The sequence below is a fragment of the Gracilinanus agilis genome, chromosome 5 (genome assembly GCF_016433145.1).
Source record: "Gracilinanus agilis isolate LMUSP501 chromosome 5, AgileGrace, whole genome shotgun sequence".
Lineage (NCBI taxonomy): Eukaryota > Metazoa > Chordata > Mammalia > Didelphimorphia > Didelphidae > Gracilinanus > Gracilinanus agilis.
The window spans coordinates 26,714,661-26,740,020 of record NC_058134.1 but is presented as its reverse complement, the minus strand read 5'-3'; the positions used below and the strand labels follow the sequence as shown (position 1 = coordinate 26,740,020).

The following is a 25,360-nucleotide window of genomic DNA, read 5'->3' as shown; positions in this document are numbered from 1 at the left end:
ACAAAAAAATGGAATGTTGTGTATGAGGAACAGTGTGGCCTGAATATAAAATGTGCAGTGTGGAGCAATATGGAGTCAGTCTGGAAAGCTAGGTCTTTAAATGGCTGAGGAGTGTGTTTTTTATCTTAGAAGCAATTAAGAGTCATTAAAGCTTTTTGAGCAGAGGAGTGGCATGGTCAGGCTTTAGGAAGATCAATTTGGTAGGGTAGGAGATGACTATTTTATTTTTACTTGATTGGGCAATGAATGTCCTGTCCTTTAAGAATATACAACATTCTCTATTTGGCATCAAGACTTCTGGGAGTACAAGTGTTAGTTATTATTAAAATATTTGTTTTGTGTTGATATATTTTAATGGCAAATATATTTTATATTATATTTTAATGGGAAAGTACTCTTCCAGGTTGGAGAGAGAACAAATTTTGTAGATGCCACTTTAAGTTTGAGTCCACTTTCCCAATGGCCTAACTGGATGTGAAGACTTCAAACAGATTATATGTTCTTTGAATGCAGAGAATGTCTTCATTTTTATCTCATATAGTTGGCATAAAGTGTTTTGTTGTTGTTTCACTCATGTCTGATTCTTTCTGACCCCATTTGGGATGTTCTCAACAAAGATTTTAGAGAAGTTTGCCATTTCCTTCTACAGCTCATTTTATAGATGAGGAAACTGAGGCAAATAATAACTTGCCCAGGGTCGCACAGCTAGTAAGTGTCTAAGGTAAGATTTGAACTCAGGAAGATAAGTCTTCGTGAGTTCAGGTCCTGTACTCTATCTATTGTGCCACCTAGGTGCCCCACGAGTGTTTACTATATGCCTGCCAAACTAGAATAAAAGGTAGGCTAATTATGAAGCTACTGCAGCACTCCCAGAGAGAATGGATTCAAGTAGGGCACTGATACCAATGCAGGTTGGAAAGGGGCAAATTTGAGAGATGTCTTAGAGGTAGAATTGGAAAGATACTCACCAAATGGATATGAAGTTGGGTTGAGAAAGCAGAAAGCAGATGATTACATCAAGGTCACAAGCAGAAACAAGAAAATTCAACTTGCCCATAAATTCTGATGGAATCACCCATGGAAAATTTGTTATCAGGCCCAGTAGTTACAAGGAAAAGCCACAGGTAACAATTAAGAGAATCTTGTTTCATGAAACTGAAAATGAGTCCTTAGATGAGCATATGATAATTACTATGACAATTTTTTTCTAACAGTTATTATCAGTCAAAAATAAATTTCAGGCTTTTATCTGGAACTTGATAGTGCCTCAGATACTATCTTCTGGTTCATAAAATCTTGACAACTGTTATCAATTTCACCTATTTAGCTCAGGGGAAAAATAAGCTTGTATTAGGACATCAGGATCTACTAAGCACTTACCAATTTCTTCGGCTTCAGTGAAACTCATTGCACATGGTGAGAAAACAGTATGCAATTTTACATGGCCAAGTTCTCTCTTTGGAACTTCAACACAATCAGGTTGGTATCCATCAGCTCTAAAAAGTCATTATTTGGGACTTTCCCAAAAGAGAACAAGGAGTGTCAACATTTTTACAGTTGTTCTGTCACTAAGGAATGTTATTTCTTTTTTTCTTGCCCCAAATTCCTCTTCTTTTTTTATCTATATAATAAAGCAATACTAAATTCTGATTGTAAAAATTGTAATTGATGGTTTAAAATCAAAGGATCTCTTCTTTGAGGATGATAACTGATTATAAATGCACAGAATGAGTTTTTCAGACCTTCCTTCTCATTCCAAATAACTTTCTTACTGATGTTCTCAAACAATTCCAAACATTATTCCTACCAGAAGTGCACAAAGTCTAACTGTGACATAAAATCCCAAGACGGAAGTAAGTAAAAAAATAAGGAATAAACAAAATCAACAATAATAAATAAATGTTATTGATATCTGAGAATAAATTCTGAAAAACAAAATATATCCATTTATATAAGCAAAGCTTCAAACAAAACATAGCTTGGCCACAAGCCTACCACAATACGCAGAAGAAATGAAGCATGAATTTTAAAAATATTAAAAATGCTATCATAAAGGAAGTTTGAGTGCTAGTGAAAAGAACTAGAAAAATAAACAATTTAGTACAGGAATTTCAAAGCCTTGTGCAAGTAAAATGCATCCTAAAAATTAGGATGGACTAAATGAAAATCAATGACTTTATGAGCCAAAAAAACAATATCAAAAAATTTTTAAAAATAGAAGACAATTTAAAATATTTACTCTTTTAAAAAATCTCACTTGTGAAACAAATCAGAAAAATAACGTAGGAATCACTGGACTATCAGAGAGTCACAATTTTTTCTTTTAAAGTCTATGAAACTTGTTTCAAGAGATCATGCATGAAAACTGCCCTATTTGAGTCAGAGGACAATATGATATGAGAATTTAACACAAATCTGTACTCTAATTTCCTTTTTAAAAGAAAAGTTTGAATTTGAAAATTAATTTAACTCTTACTCCTACTCTTTGAATGAATTAAAAATAAGGCTTGAGGCTTATCTGGATAAAGCAGGGCTTGTGCATACTCTGGACCCAAAGCCATGTGGCTCCCTGGAATCCTAGAAAATACTTGCCTCTTATCTCATATCACTCCCAGAGTTTGGAAAGATGCTTGCTGCTTGTCCCATGTGATTCCTGGGATCCAGAAGACTGGCCTCTGACCCGTATTGAGGTTGTCTATCCAATTGGGATGACCCAGAATAAGTAATGTGATGGGAGATATGTTATGGATCAAGTAAATTCATGCATCATGTGTGGCAGACAATAGAGCATCGTCTCTCTTGTCCTGATTAAAGACTTGTTCTTTCTAACTTTCTAACCACTTCGGTGGTTCTATGTTTTTCAAGGTTGACAGAAGAAAACTAAATAAATCTTGAAGGGAGAATGAGGGTGGGGTGGGAAGTAGACATCATGTTAATATGAACCAACAAAGGAGGATACTGTGTTTGTTGTAGAAATGCATTAAACTCAGTGAAATAGGCAGGAAGGAAAGGAGAAAAAGAAGAATTTAGAAGGAAGGCCAAATCAGAGAAGAATTACTGAAATTCAAAATACTATTTAAAAGATGAAGGGGTCATTAAAAGAAAAGAAAAAAGAATAAGAAGGAAAAGGTGATCAATATACAAGAAATAGGCAGTGAAACTATAATAGCTGGATGTCTCAGTTTCAAATACAGGAAAACATAAAAAGATAAATAAGAAAGAAATTAAGGATTTGAATAGAAATTTAGAATAATTAGATATGATAGAACTCTACTGATTACTGAATGGGAATAAAAGAAAGATTATGCATTTCTCAACAGTGCATGGTAACTTTACAAAAACTGACCATGTATTGGGGCCTAAAAATTTTACAAATACAGAAAGAATATCTTAAATATATCTTTTACTGGCCACAATGCAATAAAAAGTATATCAGAGGGGCAGCTGGGTAGCTCAGTGGAGTGAGAGTCAGGCCTAGAGACAGGAGGTCCTGGGTTCAAACCCGGCCTCAGCCACTTCCCAGCTGTGTGACCCTGGGCAAGTCACTTGACCCCCATTGCCCACCCTTACCAATCTTCCACTGATGAGACAATACACCAAAGTACAAGGGTTTAAAAAAAAAAAAAGTATATCAGAGGGGGCAGCTGGGTAGCTCAGTGGATTGAGAGTCAGGCCTAGAGATGGGAGGCCCTGGGTTCAAATCCAGCCTCAGACACTTCCCAGCTGTGTGACCCTGGGCAAGTCACTTGACCCCCATTGCCCACCCTTACCACTCTTCCAATAAGCCAATAAACAGAAGTTAAGGGTTTAAAAAAAAAAGTATATCAGAGAAAGGATTCAGTGGGTTCAGTATCAGAGATCTGGGTTTGGAGTCAGAAATACCGGAGTTCAAATTCAGCTTCAGACATATACTAGTTGTAAGACCCTAGACAAGTCATTTAGTCTCTGTTTGTCTCAGTTTCCTAAACTATAAAATGAAGATAATAACAGTACCTATCTTGTAGGATTGTTGTGAGGACCAAAGGAAATAATACTTGTAAAGGACTTAGTATAGTTCCTAGAACATTGTAGTTACCATATAAATATTTATTCCCTTCCTCTCATCTAAAAATGTCCGAAGTAAAATAACTTCATTCTAAAGAATTGGTGGGTCAAGAAATAAATCATAAAAAATAGAGTTTCATAAAGGAAAATAATAAGGCAACAAATCTTTGCAGATGCAGCCAAAGCAATCCTAAGGAGAAATTTTATATTTCTAAATACTTTCACCAACAGAAAAAGAAAAGAACGAATAAAAGAACTGAATGTGCAACCTAAACCCCTCTGCCCCAGCTAGATAAGCAACAAATCAAAAGATACAAGAAAACATTTAAATTGAAGTTCTAAAAATAATAAAAAGAAGAACAAAATTGAAAGCATAAAAACAAAAAAGACCTTTTTTTAATTGACAAATAAAACTAGGAACTGATTTTTGGGGAAAAAAAGATGAACTCCTAACTAGTCTCATTTTTTAAAAATAGAAACATCAAAATACCTTATCAAAAATGAAAGAATTCACAACAAATAAAGAATAAAAGAAATTATTAGAATATATTTTGTTCAATAATATACCAAGAAAACTAACAACTGAAGTGGGATGGATTAATTTTAATTAAAATTTAAATACCAGATTAACAGAACAAGAAATGGAGAATTTCAATAACCGGATCTTAATTAAAGAAATTGAATAAACCACAAATGTATTTTAAAAGAAAAAAAGGATCCTAAAAAAAATCCTACTATCATATCGATATGGCATTGATACCTAAATCTGGAAGAGATAAAACAAAGCAAAACAAAAAAAGAAAAGCATACACCAATATCTCTAATGAATATAATGCAAATTTTTAACAAAACAAAAGTCATCATTTTATTAATAGAGAAATGCTAGGGGTTTTTCAAATATAGGTTAAGGATGTCATTTATCCATACTACTATTTGATGTAGTTCTAGGCCTACTTGTAAGCTACTGAGGGGATTGTGAATTGATCTAGCTATTCTGGAAAACAATCTGGAGCTATATTTCAATTGATTGCTAGTTGTTCAAACTCTGACCTACTAATGCCTTTATCCTCTCAAAATAAGATAAATAGGAGGACTCATAGAGCAGCTCTTTTTGTTGTAGCAAAGAATTGAAAAGAAAAGAGGTGCTCATCAATTGTAAAATGACTAAAAATGTATGTGATAGTAATGGGAAGGAATATTATTGTACCACAGAAAATGATGAAAGGGTCATTTTCAGAGAAAAAATGAGAAAACTTTTATGAACTGATGCAGATTGAAATGAGCAGAACCAAGATAACAATTTATTTTAAAATGACATTAAAAATAAAAACAACTTGAAAAGCCAAAGAACTATATTCAATGTAATGATTAACCACGATTCAAAAAGACTAATGACAAAGGATACTACCATCAGCTGACTAAGATGCAGAAGGGTTTTAGGATAGATAGACAGACAGACAGATAGATAGATAGATAGATAGACAGACAGACAGACAGAGAGAGAGAAAAAGAGAGAGAGAGAGAGAGAGAGAGAGAGAGAGAGAGAGAGAGAGAGAGAGATAGAATTTACTTTTTTTAACATTCCTTTTTTAAAACCTTGAGTTCCAAGTTTCCTCCCTCCTTCCAAACCCTCTCTCACCCATTGAGAAAGCAACCAATATGGTGAATTCACTAGTTCTCTCTAGAGATGAACAGCATTTAAAAAAATTTTTTTAAACCCTTAACTTCTGTGTATTGGCTCATCGGTGGAAGAGTGGTAAGGGTGGGCCATGGGGGTCAAGTGACTTGGCCAAGGTCACACAGCTGGGAAGTGTCTGAGGCTGGATTTGAACCTAGGACCTCCCGTCTCTAGGCCTGACTCTCAATCCACTGAGCTACCCAGCTGCCCCTAAACAGCATTTTTTTTAAAAATAAATCTTTTTCTCATTTTCCTTTCTCTAGTTTTTTTGTTTGTTTCACATTATTTGTTTATTTAATATTTTAATTTTTCCCTCAGTCACATAAAAAAACCAAACATTTGTAACCTTCATTTTTTAAAGTTTGAGTCAAATTCTCACCTTTTCTCCCCTTAGGCAGTCTGATGTAGATTTTACATGTGTAATAGTGTAAAACATCTTTCCATATTAGTCCTTTAATGAGAGAGAACTCAAAGAAAAGTGAAGAAATAAAGTGAAAGAGAGTATACCACAGTCTACATTCAGACTCCATCAGTTTTTTCTCTGGAGGTGGATGGCATTTTTTATCATGAGTCCTTGAGGATTTTCTTGGATCACTATATTGCTAGAAATAGCTAAATATTTCATAAGTGTTCATCATATAATATTGTTACTACTATATACAGTGTTCTGGTTCTACTCACTTCACTTTGTATCAGTTTATATACATCTTGCCAGGATTTTCTCTTTAAAAATATTTTTTAAATTTTTAAATTTTTTCTTTCTTTTAGTTACATGTAGAAACACTTTTTGGGAACTGTTTTTTTTTTTACTTTAAAATTCATATTTTCTCCTTCCTTTCCCTCCCCCTCTTCCTGAGGTAGTAAATAATCTGATATAGGTTATACGCATACTTTCATGTAATACATTTTTCAATATTGCTCATTATGATAGAAGACACATATCACATATATAATAAAAATCTCATGAAGGAAATATAGTGTTTTATTTATTTTGTAATATTCATTTGTTTTTTTTTTAACTCTGAGTTTCAAATTCTCTCTCCCTTTCTCACCTTTCCTCCTACCCCTTTTTCCTGAGGCAGTTAGCAACCTGATATAGCTTTCACATGTGTAATCACATAAAACATTTTTCCATATTAGCCATTTTGTGGAAGAGATCACAAACAAAACAAGAAAGAAGAAAAAAAAGAAATATAATATGTTTTGTTCTGAATTCAGACTCCATCAGTTATTTCTCAGGAGGTAGATGGCACTTTTCATCAAGAGTCTGCCTGGGATTGTCTTGGATCACTGTGTTACTGAGAATAACTAATTGTTCATCAAAAAAAATATTGCTGTTAATGTTCATGTTTTTCTGGTTCTGTTCACTTCACTTTGCATCAGTTCATGTAAATCTTTCCCAGTTTTTCCAAAGTCACCCTGTTGTCATTTCTCATAGCACAATAGTATTTCATTACAATCATGTACCAGAATTTGCTCAGCCATCCCCCAATTGATGGACACGTTCTCAATTTGGTAGATAACGTTCTTTATCACAAGTTTTTTAGAAATGACATGTATCTTTTTTTGTTTTTCGTTGTGTTTTTTTTTTTGAGGGGAGGGAAAAGAGGAAACCAGTGATAATGTTGCCAAAAAATAAAAGCTGTAATAGAAAGCTATGGATTTCACTCCCCTCTTAGCTTTACTTCTGACTTTCTGGACTCCAACACCATGCCTCAGCCTCAGTTTCACTCTGAAACTTCCCTCGGTGTCTATGGCCTCTTCACTCCCCTTCAACCTTCCTGTCTTCCTTCTTTCATTGGCAAATTACTTCTGGTCCCTTTATTTTGGGGAGAGGTCTTTAGTCACCTCATGGCAATCCTTGAGACTTTTTGGTCTTGACACCATACCTCTATTCAGGTTTTCTTTTCTCTCCCTCTCCCTACTTTTTATGTGTTGTCTTGCCCCAGGAGAAGATCGCCTCCTTCAGGGTTGCTTGATTTTGTATCCCCAGGGCTTAGTATAGTGCTTGGTACATAGTAAGCGCATAATAAATGCTTGTTGCCCACCTGTTTGTAGTTTTATATATAATAATTGTTTTCTGCTTCTCATGATTATATAGAGGTATTTTTTTTCTTTTGCTCTTTCTGTCTTTAAGCATTTTCTGAGTTATCACGTCAAGAAAATATTAGATTTGTTTTGCTTGGCTCCAGTAGGCCAAATGATGAGTACCAGCAGAAGCTGAGAGGGAGATTTTTTCTTGCATATAAATAAACTTTATTAATAATTAAAGTCATCTACATGCAAAATGCTATACTTGAGGAACTGTTGAGGTTTTTCTCATTAGAGATTTTTGAGCAAAAGCTAGATGACTCTTTGTAGTATATATTGTAGAAAGAACTCTTGTTCAGGTATGGCTTGGGCTCAATAGATGGCTTTTGGTGTCCCTCCCAACTCTATGATTTTGTGAAAACTCTAACATTCTTTTTCCCATTAGTCCTAAAGTTAAGGTAGCATATGATTAGATTAGCAAGTAATTATTTGGCTTAAATTTTTTTTTACATGTAATACTTGGAAAAATGGAAGATGAGAACTATTTGAAGGGGAGAAGAGCTGTGTATAATTAAAATAATGAGAAGTAGCCAGGTGTAATGGAAAGAGCACCAGCCTTGGAACAAGAAGTGAGTTCATCCTGAATTAGATGTTTGCCATGGACCTTGGGAAATAAGAGTAACCTTTCAACACCCCAGGCAAATCTTTAAGATTACAAACTGCAGAGGAAGTACTGGCCTGCATTGGTAGAAGGTGTTTTCTTATCAACGAAGCCACTGGAATTTCCTGAAAAAAGAAAAAGAAATATCAATATTGTATTCTGATTGAAATTATGGAAGACAGATTGAGGTGCCTAGAATGAGAAGAGTTAGACTGAAGCAGTTTTGTGACATAGTGAGTAGAATTCTCAGCTTGGATTCAGGAAGACCTTAATTTGAATCTTGTCTATGAAACCCACTAGCTGTATGACTACAAAAATTAGTTAATTGCTATACTTCAGGCTCCTTGAATTAGGGAGTTGAACTCAAAAGTCTCTCCCTTTCCAGCTTAAACCAATTATCCTATGAGCCTGACTTAACCACTATGTGGCCCAGGGCATCATTTAATCTCTCTGAGACTCAGCTTTCCCATCTATAAAATGGGGCTAATAATACCTAATGCAATATCACAACCGCTGTGAGGCTCAAAGGAGATAATATGTGCAAATACTTTTACAGACTTCATGGGTTTCCTCATCTTTCATTTTCCAAATAAATATCAGCTAGGATTATTGGGGTTAATAGTATTTTGATGCTGAATTAGGTTGGGTTTTTTTGTATCTGCCTAAAAGGATTATTCTGAAATTCAAACTGAAAAGTGAAAATAGAGCATTTTTGAATATATGAGCTATATATGCATACTTTTCACTATTATTATTAAGCCATGTCCAAAGGCAAAAGAGCTCAGAGTGAACAAAACTTGTAGCATTAGAGCAGGCTCAACCAATCCTTCCTGGCTTCTCAATGGCATCATCATGGTTGTCGACTCTCACTTGTGCTTGGAATTTCTTCTTTTATGATCTCAGTTTGGTACAGAGTAGCCATATCTATTATACTATTCACACTTTGGCATTAAGGTGGGATTAAACTATCATTACTTTGAGTAGTGATAAGTGCTCTAAATAGACACAGCCTGAACCACAAATTTCTCAAGTTCATGCATCTTTGACATGCACTATCTTAGCCAAGGGATGGTATTGTCTTAACTAAAGAAGACCTGGAGTGATTAGAATAATGCCAACTGACATTTATAGGTAGTGATTTAAATTCTATAAAAATATTCTTTCACTGGATCACCGTGGGACTTCAGTGAGGCAGCTACTACAGGTCTTCTTAGTTCTATTTTATAAATGATGAAACTGGGACCTAGATGGGTAAATGGTTTGCCCCACAGAGGTAAAATTCTAAACATAATTTCTTCATCCATCGGTTCTTTGAAGTAAAAAATGGTCATTTTATTGATCACATTTCTGTGGTATTGCTTTTCTTTATATAATTTTGTCCATATGTAAATTGTTTTCCTAGTTCTTCTTACTTTGATCTGCATCTGTTCATATGAATCTTCCTAAATTTCTCTGAACTGTTTATAACATCAAAAATTTAGAGGTGAATTTAGTCACTTTTATATTGTCTTACTGCACAATAATATTCCATGATATTCATATAACACAATTTATTTAGTGATTTCCCCAGTGGATGAGGAACTCATTGTCAGATTGCATGGATTCAACTGTTATATCTATGTATTCTATTCCCAGATTTCTTTTCTAATCCTACTCTTTCTTCTAATCCTATATTACTATCTCCACAACAACCAGAGTTTCTGAAGACTTTAACAGAGAAAGTCTTTCTGATAAAATCCCTGGGATCATCAGTTGGTATGATAACACAAATAGATATAGATTTCTGTCGATGGTAATGACACTAAAGAAGATGGATTATCATCTGAGTCTCCTAGAATGACTGAACCCTTCTATCTGCTCAACAGCTTAATCCTCTATTGTCTAATTGCTCCCCATTAAATTGTTAGCTTCTTGAAAGCAGAGAATTTCCTTTCTTTTCTCTTCCTATTCCAATGCTTATCACACTGCTTTGCTCATAATAAGTGCTTAAAAATGCTTTTTTTAAATTGCTGCTATTTCCATTTGAATTCATTTCAATGCAATTCATTGTTGAATTGAATTAATTTATGGATACCTGCTTTCCTTCAGGTTCTCTGCTATTACAGAAAGCATCATAGCCTCTTTTAAAATTCATCAGAGTATACTTACTGGGTCATGAAAGAAGAAATAGAAAAATTGAGTTCGAGTCACATAGTGTTAAATGGGACATCTCAGTATTGAGGCTCTCTGAACTCAGAGAAAAACATGGCCTTGGTGGCCACTGAGACAACACTACATAGCATAAACAAAACAAAAAAGAGAAAGCCTTCCCAGAGGTGAGAGGTGATTTTTTCACACCTTTCTTCACATCTGATAAGTGAGAGTTCACAGTGCTAAATTTCCTTTGTTCATTTAAAGAGTGTTTCACATACAGTTCACCCTGATTTCAACATATTGCTGTAGGTCTGGAGGGTTTATATTTCATTCCCACAGTTAGAGGTAGAACTTACCTGCCAGTTGAAGAAAATTGGATATGGTTTTATAGCCCAAGAGAATAATGATGCCTAAATGGGGATATGTAATGTAAAGGATAAAAGAAAGCTAACTATATTAGCCTGGCAAGGAAAAGATTTCAGCATCAACAATGCCTACCTAATTCATACAAACATTGCAAGGAAAAATCTCTACATTTAATTTAATAAGGAGGTATTGATATTTTCAATTAACTTGAATATTTATCCTCACAGATATACCTATCCAATTATAAACCATTTAATCAATAGAATACCTAGATACAGGTGCATTGTTACAATCATCTTTCATGTAAAGCTTTCCAATCAATTCACCTCCATAATATAAATATACAGAAAATATATTTGTATTATGGAGGCAATGATGATTTCCAGCCTTATTTCATATTGCCTTCCCCTGAAACATTCTGATATGGTCTGTCCTAGTCAAATTGGCCTCCTAGCTGTTCCTAGGATGGCAAAATCAATCACCCCATGAACTGCCTTTGCCCACACAGTCCACTTCTTTATCAACCCTGCCTCTTTAGAATTCCTAGCTAGATACAACATTTATTAAGCCTTTACTATACACATTTAATGCAAGTGCCTTCCCTTTATCTCCAATTTATCCTGTTTATATCTTGTTTGGGCAGAGTTGCTAGCATGTTGTTTTTCTGCATTAGACAGCTTTTTGAGGACTTCACCTCACACTCCTCATCCCTCTTTCTTTGGAGCTTCAGTACAGACCAAGGCCCCTGGTACTTAATACGTTTATTGATTTCTTGAATATTGAGTAAGCCAGTTTGGTCAGAGCCTAGTGTTTGAAGTGCTATAATGAGAAAGTCTGAGGGAAAATGCCAGACTGATATTTTTGTATTTTATCTGAAAGGCAACAGAAGTTCATTGAAGAGTCTTGAACAGGAGACTGATATGAGCAGAACTGAGCTTTAGGATGTTGATTCAGTAGGTGTTTGAAAGACGAACTGCTGAAAGAAGGCATTCTGGCTGCAGAAAACTCAATCGGAGTCTATTATAACAGTGCAGGAGAGAAGTGATATAAATGGTAAGATGGTAACCATGAGAGTGGAGAGGTAGAAATGATGGGAACTATACTGAAATGAAGTTGAATAGACAAGGCTCTGCTAAAAGCTGACTGGATATGGGAAATGAGGTAGAGTGGAGAATGGAAAATGGATCCAACACGGTCAGCTTGTGTGACTGAAAATGTGACAGTGCTCCTGGCAGAACTAGAGAAGGTAGGAAGAAGGGTGGATGGCAGGGATGGGAGCGGGGGAGGCGGTGGATAATATAATGAGTTTTGTTTGTGGGACATCTACTTGGAGACTTCCAGGATAGAGTTCAGGAGAGAGATAAGAACTAAATATAGAAGTTTGAGAGTCTTTTGTATATGAATAATAACTGAATAGGTGGATGAATTCACCAAGAATGAATATTCAGAGATATTCAGAGAGAAAATAGTCCTAAGATTGCCACATAGGTGAAAGAACATGATGTAAAGTCTTCAATGCAATAAACAATAAAGCATTGTACTAAGCCCTAGGAATACAAAAAGAGGTAAAAAACAGTCCTTGTCGGCCTCAGCCACTTCCCAGCTGTGGGACCCTGGGCAAGTCACTTGACCCCCATTGCCCACCCTTGCCAATCTTCCACCTATGAGACAATACACCAAAGTACAAGGGTTTAAAAAAAAAACAAAAAAACAAAAAAAAACAGTCCTTGTCCTCCAAGAGCTTACAATGTAATAGGAGAGACAATATGTGAACAAATACATACATGACTAGAAGATGGAATGACTACAACTCTGCCTCATTTAAACTCAATTCGCTAGTAAATTAAGACATCATCTGGTGATATAAATGGTCTTCTTTGAAATGAAGGATGAACAAGTATATATATATGTATATATATATATATGAAAAAATACATAATTTTTTGGATCAATGTAGGGCCCATTTAGTATGGGGGGGGGAGGAGGAAATGACAAGGATGCAATGCCATCACCCTATCTAACAGTACCATCATTCTCCTTTGGGCGATGATAGGCTGGCAATACAAGTTTGGGTTCAGACTGTCCTGAGGAGCCACTAGCTTCCTGCTGGTCCCCAGACTCCCATCTGCAAACCAAGGAAATCCTGGATGATTTCTTCACTTCCTTGATTACTTGCTGCTCATAGTTCTTGACCTGAAGTTCTCTGTAGAGTTTTTGTGCCACTGTGACACCTTTGAGGTATCCCGAGGCTGCTAATCCAGCCTTCACCACTGATTGCTCATTTCTTTAATCCTTAGCTCTATTTTTCATTTGTGATTTAAGAACCCTTATGGTTCCTTAAGTCTAAATTTCCCACTTCCTCAACTTTTTTCCTCTGACAACATTCTTTGGATCCTAACACAGTAGTTTAAAATGTTAGTACTCTATTATTAAATTTGACTCTTGGCGGATGAGAAGGAAATGTATCGGCGGATTTCTGCTTGGTGTTTACTGAAAAGAGTAGGCTTTCCACTCCCCTATCGCTTTTATGGGCGCGGGTACCTTTCTTTCAGTCACTCTTCTAGAAGGCATAGATTGATCAATTCAATTCAAATATTTATTAAGCACCCTTTTTTCTGTAGCACACCATGATCAGTGTTGAGGAAACCAAGAAAAATGATGGAGTCTGCTCTCAACGAGCATGTGCTCTGCCCGAAGGTAAAGGGGGTGCGCCACTGAGGCAGGCAGACAGGTTACAGGGTTGGGGGAGACGAGGTAAGGGGAGATTTAGAAAAGTGCTCCAATGTGAGAAGGTAGAGAATGCTGTGCTTCTGGCATTGGGGTAGGAGGAAAGAAGAAATTCCGGGAAGATTCCAAAGGGGTGACCCCTGAGTGGCCTCTTTAAGGAACACCACAATTCTGGCCAGTAGAAATGAGGGGGTGATCTTGGGGTGCGTGGGTGGGGGCACTTCAGGATGGAGGGGGTGGCCCAGGTTAGCTGGGATAGTGTGTGAGGGGGGAATAAGGGGAAACCCCGTAGGCTCGTGGCTGACATTCCACGGAGGCAGGGGGGGGATCTCGGAGCCTCCAGGGAGCCCGGGAAGGTTTAGGCATGTGCCTCGTGGACAAAACACACGAGAGGGGCCGCGGCAGCCCCCCTAGTCAGGGGAACTAGAAGAAACGACTTTGGCTGCGTCTAGGGAAGGCAGAACCTCGGGGGCGGCCCAGGCTGGGGTAGCACAACCCGGGCCGAGGGAGTGGGTCGGTCTATGGCTTCCATATAGAGAAGGGTCTCGGAGGTCCTGGCCGCCAGGCGCTTTTAAGAGCAGGTACAGTCCTAGGCTCGGGGGAGTCCCTGCCCTCCAGAGGCTTACTGTCTCTAGAAGGACACGATATAGAGGCTATGAATGTAGTGTGAGCCAGCTAGCAAAGATGGAGAGGTCATAGGAAGTCTCGAACTACCACACTTCGGAGGATTCACACTCCCGCTAAACTAGAAGGTACTTGCTCCAGAGGCTGTAGGGAAGGGAGGAGGGAAATTCCCTCTCCCCGCCTCCACTGAGCATGCGCGTGGCCCCAGCCGCATCCCTCCAGAGGCAGCACTAGAGGGAGGAGACCGCACTAAGCTACCGGCGCAGGCGCCAGACCGAGGATCTGGGCGGAAGTAGGTATCGGGGGAGGAAAGGAGACGTCAGAAGAGGGCGGAGCTAAGCAAGGACGCGACCGCTCTTTTTCCCTCTGGGAGAGCCACGGGCTATATAATGCCTTGGCCCCGCCCCTGCGTGAAGACCACGCCCCACAAATAAGCCCCTCCCCCTGCGCGCTGTGAAGACGTCATCGCCGCCGCCGCCGCTCGAGATGGAGCTGAACCAAACAGCAGGTAGGAGCAGGGCTGGACAGGGCGGCTCCCACCCACCCAAAGCGCCGCTGCCTCCATGCCCCCTCGGAATCTCCTGCGAGCGCCCGGCCTGTCCTGTGACAGGGGCATACGGGAGCTTCAAGGCTGGAGTGAAAGGGCACGGGACTTCGCAACCTCTCTCCACGCATGCGCGCGCCCCCTGTCACGCCTCCCTCCTACCGTGCAGGTTCCAACTCCCTTCCTCAGCCCTGGACCTAGAGACAGCTGAGACTTGGGTTCAAATTCTGCTCCTGACATTGACTACCAGTTTGCCTCCGGGCCTCGTTTTTCTCATCTCTCTGAGGACAATAATACTACTAATAAGGAGGTGATTCTTGGGTAACATGGAGGGCAGCAGCAGGCTTGGACATCAGGAAGACCTGGGTTCAAATTCTGAGCTCTGACCCCTTGCTGGCCGCCATGGTGTGGGGAAGCCTCCTTCATCTGGGGTGTCTCCAGGCACTCTCCTCAGACTGTCTCCTGGGGAGCTTTACCTCCTCAGAACATGCCCAAAGGTGATAAATAGCAACTAGTGTTTGTGCAGTGCTTTTGGGTTGGCAGAGTATTTTACAAATGAGATTCCATTTATTTGTCATAGCAACTCTGTTAGGTAGAGAGTGTTGTTATCCCCATTTTCCAGGTGGGGAAAGCTGAGGCTGAGAGGGTATGGGACCTACCAGGGCTCTACCATTGGTAACTGCCAAAGGGAGGCTCTTCCTGACTCCCAGGGCCAGCATGTTCTCCATTGCCCACTGTGCTGGCATTCCTGCCTGGTTTCCCCCCTCCAGCCATCTCTAGGATCTCCGTCCCAGGGTCCCTGAGGTTCCAGGGACATAATCAACAAGCATCTCTTAAAAGCCTCCTCTAGTTAGACCCTGAAGGATACCACACAGAGGATAAAATGAAGTTTAAAAAGCTAAATGATGGGGCAGCTAAGTAGCACAGTGGTTAGAGAGGCAGACCTGGAGATGCGACATTTTGGATTAAATACGACCCCAGACACTTCTTAGCTTCCATTTAGACCCTGGGCATGTCACTTGGCTAACCTTTGCCACTCTTCTGTCTTGTTTCTGGTAAATATGGATTCCAAGCAAAATGGGAGGGTTTAAAAAATATTAAATGGGTCTCTGCCTTCAGGTAGCTTACATTCTATGGGAGAAACAGCATATCCATTCCAAAGGGATTGGGAAGAGACCTGTGATTTCACTAATGCAAAGAATTCCGGTCCCAGTGCAAGATGGCACCTTCTCTGTAATTTATCATTTTAGAGAATGGTCTGGCATTCTGAGAGGCAAGTGGGTCCCCCAGGGGGCTCCTGGGCACGTGTCTGAGGTGGGAGCTGAACCCAGGTTGGCTCTGTACACCATTAAGTATATACAGTTCAAAGAAAGTGCAAATGACTGAGGAAGATGAGGGATGGGGGGCATCAGGAAGAGTCCCAGAGAGATAGAAGTGTCTGAACTGAGCTTTGGTTTATGTTTAGTGCTACATAAATGTCAGTTATCACTCCTCCTTCCTGTTGCCTACCCCACAGAAAACCACACTTCCACAGCCAACCATGAGGGGTCATGTAGGCCCACCCAGGGTTGGGGTGTGTGTGTGTGTGTGTGTGTGTGTGTGTGTGTGTGTGTGTGTGTGTGTGTGTGTGTGTGTTTAAAGGACTTTCCTCAGCTTGGAACTTGGACTGGAAAAAAATTGAAAGACCTGAATTATAGTCCTCTTTGTTTTTTTTTTAAACTTAAAATTTTATCTTTTTATTCTGTCCCTTGGGCAGTTCCTTTAAACTCTCAAATCCATGATTTCTTCATCTGCAAGAGGAGAGGTTTAGCTAGTGAATGTCAAGCTCTTTTCCAGTCAGCTACTCACAAAGCTTTTATAAAGCACTGTTTAAAGGGTTACTGCCTTGCTAAAGAACATCTTTAAAACTTGGGGCATTGAAGGTGTTCAGAGAGAGCCAGCACCGCCTCAGGGAGGGCTCACTGAGTCTTTTCAGGGCTGCTCAGTAGATTTCCCCCAGCCCACAGCTGTGGCTCAAGAAGCTGGAGCATTTGCAGTGGCCACAGCCTGGTAAAACCATCCAGCAGGCTGAGGGTAATGGCCTCAGAGCCTTTGGTGATTATGGGGAATGGTTGCCCCAAGCGGGCGAAGACTTGCCCCTGGCAGAATGGGGAGATGAGAAGTTTGTGGCTGATGGAGCAGCCTCTGTGAGTACTTAGAACACGGTTAGACACGGGACTCCACAGTCATTGACTTCCTCCTGGGCCATCACCTGCTATCCTGACTCCAGTCTTGCCACTGGGCTTGGATGACTAGAGAGGGAGGGATAATTTTGTGAAACCACCTCACTAAAGCATTTCGCAAGCTAGGTTGTCCTCTTCACAAAGGAATGATGAATAACAACCACCCCCATGGGAGGCCTCCTGGGTGCAGAGGAAGGGCTCCAGGGGGATTCGTGGCATCAGTTTCTCCTGCTCACCTAGTTCACCAGCAGGGCCCCACAGGGACTGCCCAGAGAAGCCGCTTGGGGGTGTCTCAGTGGTTTATCAGCATTCTCTAGGGAAGTGTGGGAGTGTAGTAGCTGAGAAGCACTGGGATCTCACAGACCTTGGGGCTTCTCCAGCCGGTGACTAGCTCAGAGTCCCCACGTGGGGGAAGGGCTAGGTCCTCTTGGCTTTTAGGATCATTACTCTTTTTATGCATCAGTTTCTGCACCAATTTCAATTCAAAGGTAGACATTTGGAGAGACTGGTTCATCGGAAGACTTCGTTTGCTTGGTTCATAAATTGAAATTCAAGTTTACCCTTATTTTGTGACATTTCTTTAGTATTACTAATAAGAAAACTCAAGAGACAAAGTTGAGCAGCCCACAGACATAGGACTAGCTTCCAGTGCTGCTTCTGACCTCTATTGGTCGTGTTTCCTTGGGCAAGTCATTGACTCTGACTGCCCCAGGCAGCTCCCTAAGACAGAGTTCTAGACCAGGCTGAGTATCTGTATATATGTGAATGTGAAGTAATTCTTTCTGCAAAGAAGATCCCTAAGAACAACAGGGATACCATATTAGTCCATAAAATACATTTGTAGCAGTGATAAAAATTGAGGCACGTGTGATCTGGCTTGATCCTGTTTGAGGAAAAGCTTCTAAAGAATATGGGAGGAGGGTCAAGAGGGAGATGGAAATGCATGTGGGAATTCCTTAGAGGAAGTGCTTCAAAGTAGTTTAAAGAACTTTGAGTAGGACTTGTTAATTGATGATCTATCGAGTTTGGGTTTGGATTTTTTTTTTTTTAAGATTCCACAAGTATTTCCATAAATACCATTAAGATAGCTACCTGCAAGCAGCCAGGCAGCAGAGTGGATAGAATGGTGGGTTTGGAATCAGGAAGATCTGAGTTCAGGTGAGACTTTGGGCACTTGCCATCTGTGTGAACCTGGGAATTCAGGTAGCTTCTCTCTGCCTCAGTTTATTCATTTGTAAAATGAGGATGATAATAGCATCTTCCTCCCAGGGAGAGTCAAACAGACTCTAGAGACCTCTGTAAATCCTTTGAGCAGGAGTTGTTAACCTGGGATGTGTGAAATTGGATTGTTCCCCCCCCCAAGTTTTGATAACTATGTTTAATTATAATTTATTTGGTTTGTAATCCTGTGTATTTTATTTTAAGCTTTTACAAATATTCTGAGAAGCCTGTTTATATGCTTTACCAGACTTCCAGAGGGATCAGGACACACAAAGCGAATTAAGAACTCTTGCCTAGAGATTGATGGCACCTATCCTTTATTTTGTCTGATTTTCCCTCAAAACTTATATTTTTCTTTTTATTATGCTTCCTGTATTTTTTCCAAATATATTACTTTCACTATTTTTTAACTTATAAGCCATAATCATTGACATTTTAGTTCATAAGTGGAATGAAGAGAGAAGAGAAATTTTCTGAATTGATGAACAGGAAGAGAGAAGAAATGGGAAAAAGACCTAAAAGAGGATTTCTCTTTACAGAGAATTAAAGGAATTGTAAGCTGAGAGCTATGGAAGATTGAATCAAAAAAGGATTATGGCCCACGTACAGACTTGGGAAGGAAGGGATGTGATATCTATTGTGTCCTGATTCCTTGCCCTTTGAAGCATTCTGGATTAGTTGGCCCAGAACAGTTGAGAATCTGTCATTTGGGAGAAGGAGGAACTGCAGTATCTTTCCAAAGCTGGTGTTCCCAATTGAGGGAAAAGTATCAGTCAGCCAAGGATGGACCATCTATTGTCCTTGGTACAGGTGGTTGGGCTGAGTTTAGCACCCTGTTCTGGACTTGTATAATTTTGGCTTACTTTGCCCAGTAAATTAATAATAAAGTGTTAGACTCATTTTTTTCAGATAGTTAGAAAACTCTGTGGGTATGGATGTTTGCTTCACTGTTATAGATTGCAACCTTTCCATCTTCTCCTACTCTTGATGAGTCTCATTTATACCTGTCTCAAATTCCTCCCTGGCAGAGGAGGGAGAGGGAGAGGGAGACAGAGAAACAGAGAGAAATATATATGTATGTACATATATATATATATATAGAGAGAGAGAGAGAGAGAAAGAGAAAGAAAGAACGTGTGTGTGTGTGTGTGTGTGTGTGTGTGTGTGTGTGTACTCTGAAGAAGGGACCACAGTCACCACAGTCATACTTGGATTGGTGCCCTGTTCTTAGGGCATGATCTCCCTGTCTCCTTTCCAGCCAGTTGTGATGACTTCTAGCCTCCATGTTATCTTTTATGTCACTTCCTTACATGGATTCCATTGTTGGGGATATTTGCAACTTGCTAACATTCACCATAACTTAATTGCTTTTTGGGCCTCTGGCATTTGGGTTTCTTTGGAGCTATTTTGTGATTTGTGGCCATATATTGAATATTACTGAGAAAATACTGCTGCTAAAGAGACTGTCCATTTGTATGTGTGCTTGATGTACCTACTAGATTGTAAGCTGCAGGAGGTGAGTGTTTGGTGTAATATCATGCATGCAGTTCTGTTCGTTTTGTTGTATATTTGAGGGATTTAATTACAGTGGTGGGTTTTTTTTTTCCTGAGCAGTACTAGGATGGAAATGACTAGAAGGGAGACATAAAAAATATCTCTAAAATCAATTGAATGATAATGTGTTAAATTTTTTTAAAACTGCCACTAAATGGCCACCATATCATGTTAGATATACAGGGAATGATAATGGTCGTTCGTGGACAAGGAAATGATTCAAGTTCTGTGTTTTATATATTTCAAGCTGGGAAGCAGAGTTATCATAGGAAACACATTATTTTGGCTAAAGCATTTTATTACATAAGGTGTGAATTGCTAATAAGGAAAGCAGTGAATTCATGTCTATAAAAATTCTCATTTTTTTCAGAAGCCATATTTATCACTCCTTTTTATATGACATTTACATCACTCACTTTTGTTGTTGATCATTGGCAAGCACCACAAGCTTCAGAGGAGCAGAAGGAAAACAAAGATGCCAAGCAGGTGTAGCCTTCAAAAATACCACTGAATTAATTTGCTCACCTAGGGCCATAAAAGATCCTTTAGCTTAACATCTGGTCCTTATTTGAAATGAACATTGGTGAATTGTAGCGCCCACTGTTTGGAGTTCAATTGAGGAAGGCTTGCTGAGACAGTAATAGAAAAACATGATGTTTCTGACTATATCCAAACATTATCTAATTCTACATTTAAGTAGTCTCCTATTTTATCTTTTATATGTTATTAAAAGGGTATTTGAGATCAGAACTAAAATGTTTTCCTGCGATTCCATCTTCTCTAACAAATGCTTTCTGTTTTGTGGACCATTCATCATCGACCATATTTTATTAGGGAGACTAATTTATATATTTTTCTCAACCCAATATCTTGGATAATATCATTTTGCTTCAGTGTAATTGACTTGAATTATAATAGCCCTTTTCCATTTTTATAGCAGTTGTTTATTCCTTGATGATGGACTTACTCATTTGGTTGGGTTATCTCCCTTTTCCTATTCAGTTAATTTCTCTAAACATTACTATAGTGCCCCCTTATGATGAAATATAACCAAAAAGTTATTCATGAACATTCAGTTTATTCTCTCTAAGCCTTGATGGAAATGTTAAAGTTGACAATCCATATCTTTTACATACTTATTAAAAGTATACACATCAATATTTAACAAAGTTATACAATTGATTAATAATTCCATTTTACAATTTAAGAAATAAATATATGGTGTCAATTGTGTGGAATATGCTGGGTGCTTTGGAGGACTAAAAATAGCATACTTTATTTCTGTTCATTAGGATGTAATAGTGATTTGTTGAGTTTCTAATATTTTGGGTATCCACAGTAGTTCTATCTTGTTCAAAGAATTCAGCAGGACTCACTACCTTAAAGATTACATGAAAGCTTTTTTTTTAACAGAATAACTGCCCTTATTTCTTTAACATAAGTGCAATGAAAACCTAAAGAAGTAGGTCTTTTTAAACAAAACCAAAGCGAAATATGGAAAATGCTGTTGAGTGGTCCGACTCACAGACCTCAAGTAGACTTTAAGTTCACCTTAGTCATGTGATCATTAAAATGACCTACACTGTGAATTGACTCTCAGGGAGGCCTTGGTTTTATTTTACTTCTGGACCTTGGCTAAGGCCATGCTAAACTGTGTTATAGTATAGACAAAATGTAGTTATATAAGGCACCTAGAAATCAGATAATCTAATTAGTTAAAACTGTTAGTGTGTTTCAGTTGTAAATGAAACCTTTTGAGCTTGGTATGTCAAAATTCGCCAAAAAACTGAGCATAACTCAGGTGGTGTGTCACTTTGAGAAAAAAACCATAATTTTTTATATTTATTTATATTTATAAATTTAGTTAACAAAAATGTATAATTGTAATATATAACTATTTAATAAACCAAAATAGGTAAATTAATAGAGGTAGAATTGTCATCTATAGTGCACAGAGTGTCTGCACTATAGTACAGCAAATGTTTTATCCTTAGCACGAGGCCCCGTACTTCTCTGTATGCTGAGGCTGCATGGCTGTGTCTTATCGAAAATGGCTCAGTGCTGACATGTGTGTCATAGGTTTGCCATCACCGCTCTAAAAGAAAGACTGGCCCACAGTTGACTCTCTGGTCAGAATATGGGGGTGTGATCCACTGGGTGAGCTCCCAAGTACTTGTATTGATCGAAAGGAATGATGAGCTGCCCATTGCCCAGGTTTCTGTGGGTGTTGTCTGTGCCCTTCCGCTGTTAGCGCACTTGCTTCTAGTTGGGGTGTTGAAATTCCATGTTCTGCCTAGGTGCTTTGTGAAGTAACTACAGCAAACATGCCTTGAAGAGTGTGATGACCATGACCTTCCTCTCAGGAACTCACAGAGCTCCTTTTGAGTGTGAGTTGTGATTGTCACTCATTCAACACACATTTATGTATGGAATATAATAACGAGTAAGGCAGGGCCCTGCTCTAGAGTTAGTCCAGTAGAGCCAGGGATGTGTTTCCAGGCTAATTAATCTCTTGAACTTTTACTGGTGTATATATGTTTCCTTAATAGTGGTGTTTTTTTTTTTTTCATCCTAAACTGACAACAATTTGTTCTCAAAGTCACTTTTGGTATAAACAGAAAGACTCATTAGAAACAGAAATGAAAGCTCAAAGTGTCTAATTATCTGATAAAAGGAAAACTACATCAGTGAAAGCCAGCAGATTATCCTATAAGCAATTAGTGCCTGGGGATGAATCAGGTAGTTAAGGTGATATACACTTAATTTCATGGAAGATTACTGATAGAAGAGAGCAAAGGGGTCTTTTTTTGTACTTCCAAATACCTCTTCCTTGGTTTCACCAGATTAATGAGGTGATGACCACAGAATTTTGAGTTTGAGATCATCTGGTCCAACTCACTTTACAGAGGAAGAAACTGAAGTTTAAGGAGGAATTGAAGTGACTTGGATCATTTTGAAGGAGCTGGAGATCTTTAGCCCAGTATATAGAACATTTAGTGGGTTGTAATATTTTAGCATTTGAAGGATTGTCAGGTGTAAAAGGTGCTAAGGCTGTTCTGGTCTGTTCCTGCATATAGAAAGAGGAGTAACTAGAAATTTTGGAGAGGCAGATTTCAATTGAACATAAGAAGAACAATGTTTGTAGTAGTATCAAAATAGAATAATGGCTGACTAGAGAGGGTAAACTTCCTTTACCTTAAGTCTTCAGTTGGACATTGGACAACCACTTTGGGATATATTGTGCTGAGGGAATTCCTATCAGGTACAGATTAAGTTAGATGATCCATAGGGTTCCTTCTAATACTGAGATTTGGTGAATGCAGGAGTAGGTTGCCACAAAGGTCTGTTTTTGTTATATCACCACATCACTAGGAAAACAACTGAAAGTGCAGGTCCTTTTACCTGGGTTGGTAGCTTATTTTTTTACAGATTTACCCTTCTAGCTTATTTGCTTTTGGGCCCTTTACAAATTAGGAGAGTGATTTAGGATCATTCTAAAAGATGAATATTGACTTGGGATAATCAGATTGAAGAAATTGCTGCCAAATTAGTGGGGAAAAAAACTGCACCCTGTTATCGAATTACATATTTGCCTCCCTTTCCCCCTACTCCTAAGATATTTACATTTTTAAATGTAATGAATGAGGGAAGAATTATAGAATTATTAGAACTACAATGAACCTGAGAGATAATCTAGTTTATTCTCTTCCTCTTATGAATGAGTAAACAGGGATCTGGACTAGTTTTGTAAATTTTCCTCTTGGACACCTGCGTTGTCTTTGAGATTTTCATCACCGTTAACTAAAAAAGAACAGTAACCAAAAGTTACACAAATAAGGTCATGGCAACACATTAACTTAGTGAAATGACTTAAGAATTTAGGGTTCTTGATAGAAGGAGGGAACAAGACTCCCATTTTTAAAAATTACTGTATTTGATCAGAAGACATTTAATTGTTAAATGCCTACCATATGCAAAACCCCTGGGCCAAGTATTGTGGGAGGATTAGGGACTTGTAAGGCATTATTTGCCTAGGAGTTAAGTGGCCTAAAAGGGATATAAACCGGTGTGTAGGATACTTTGCGCTTACAAAATGTCTTCCAGACAGTATTTCATTGGATGTTCACAATGACCTGGTGAGTTTGGCATGATCAGTGTTACTGTTTACATAGGAGAGAAAAAGTAGAAGCTCAGAGGAGCAGAGCCTGGAGGGGACCCTTCATTGAAGGGCTTCCAGAGGAATATGGATGACCTCTTGGGGAGGGCTGGGGGCATGGGGGGAGGGGAATGAGACCATCCCAAAGTTGGCTGGCACACAGGTCACAAAGCTAGAAAGAGGTAGATTTACATTTGAACCAATGTTGTCAAACTCCAAGCCTTTCCAGTGCCTCTCCATTTTGCTGCACTGACTCATTGCAAATAAAGTACCTTTAGAATAAAAAGGGAGGAAATAACACTTCTGACTAAAATGATCAGTCAGGGACCAGAACTTTTAAGATGAGTATGATTATAATAATGATAGATCCAGGATCTGACCTGGAATCTATTTAGTCAGTCAGTAAACATTTGCTAAACACTGGATCAGCTCTGGTTTGGGATCAGTTCTGGCTCAGGCCTGTTCATAGCCTCAAGACTAGAATGCATTGAGATCCTAAAATGCAATAAAACTAACTTTGCTTATAATGACAAAAAAGGATATAATTCTGAGTTAAGTGCAAATAAATGCTTCTTCCCCTCTTCAGTTCACTGCCTCCAGACACACCTCACCAAGATAGAAGCCAGTAGGCAGTGACTGGTCAGAGAGGTGCTAGGGCTGGGCATTGGCAATTCTAATCCAACTTCCAGGCTCATCTCTTCTTAGGGGGTGCTTTTTCTATCTCAGTGTCAAGGAAACCAAACTCCTCATTCCAGCCTTGGCCCCCCAGGTTAACCATATCCCAAGGACTGACTTTCCTGCCTCCATAAAGGGAAACTAGTTCAGCCTCCATAAAACTGGGGCCTCTCCTGCCACAACTCAAAATTCCTTCCTCCCAGACACCATGAACTGAAAATAATTTTTCTTTACTCAACTTTCTCAGTAAACTTCTTTTGGATTTCTTCTTTGCATCTATTCTATTCTGTTGTGGATCATCTTTATTTTAACACATGAGTTAACTGACTATTAGACTGTAAACTACCAGAAATCTTTTTCTGTGTTTTCTGTTGTATCCTAAATACCTAATAAAAGAGTCTTGACTAGAGGAGGCATATAATAAACATTAGTTGAACTGAGTTGGAAATTAAGTTGAGACCAGAGTTTAGAACACTATTGGAAAATGAGGTCCTTCTTCCTTAGAGAGTGAGGAATAGTCAGAATATTTGAATGAGGAACTGATGATGAAATCCCACCTGCTTTGAGACCCCTCCATTAGTAAGTGTGCACTGGCAGGCTTTCCTGTTTAGTTTATTTACTGCAGTTCCTTCCTTCCTTCCTTCCTTCCTTCCTTCCTTCCTTCCTTCCTTCCTTCCTTCCTTCCTTCCTTCCTTCCTTCCTTCCTTCCTTCCTTCTTTCCTTT

General features: G+C 38.8%; 1 protein-coding gene across 2 annotated transcripts in view; it reads left to right on the top strand.

The window, feature by feature from the left end:
- The first annotated feature begins 14,616 nt into the window (after window positions 1-14,616).
- Window positions 14,617-25,360, top strand: part of CMC1 (C-X9-C motif containing 1) — a 69,365-nt gene continuing 58,621 nt past the window's right edge. For both annotated transcript variants that reach the window (XM_044677705.1, XM_044677704.1), the window contains exon 1: window positions 14,617-14,772. In XM_044677705.1, coding sequence (XP_044533640.1) covers window positions 14,751-14,772 — 22 coding nt within the window. In that variant the 5' untranslated portion in view covers window positions 14,617-14,750. The remainder of the gene's footprint in view (window positions 14,773-25,360) is intronic.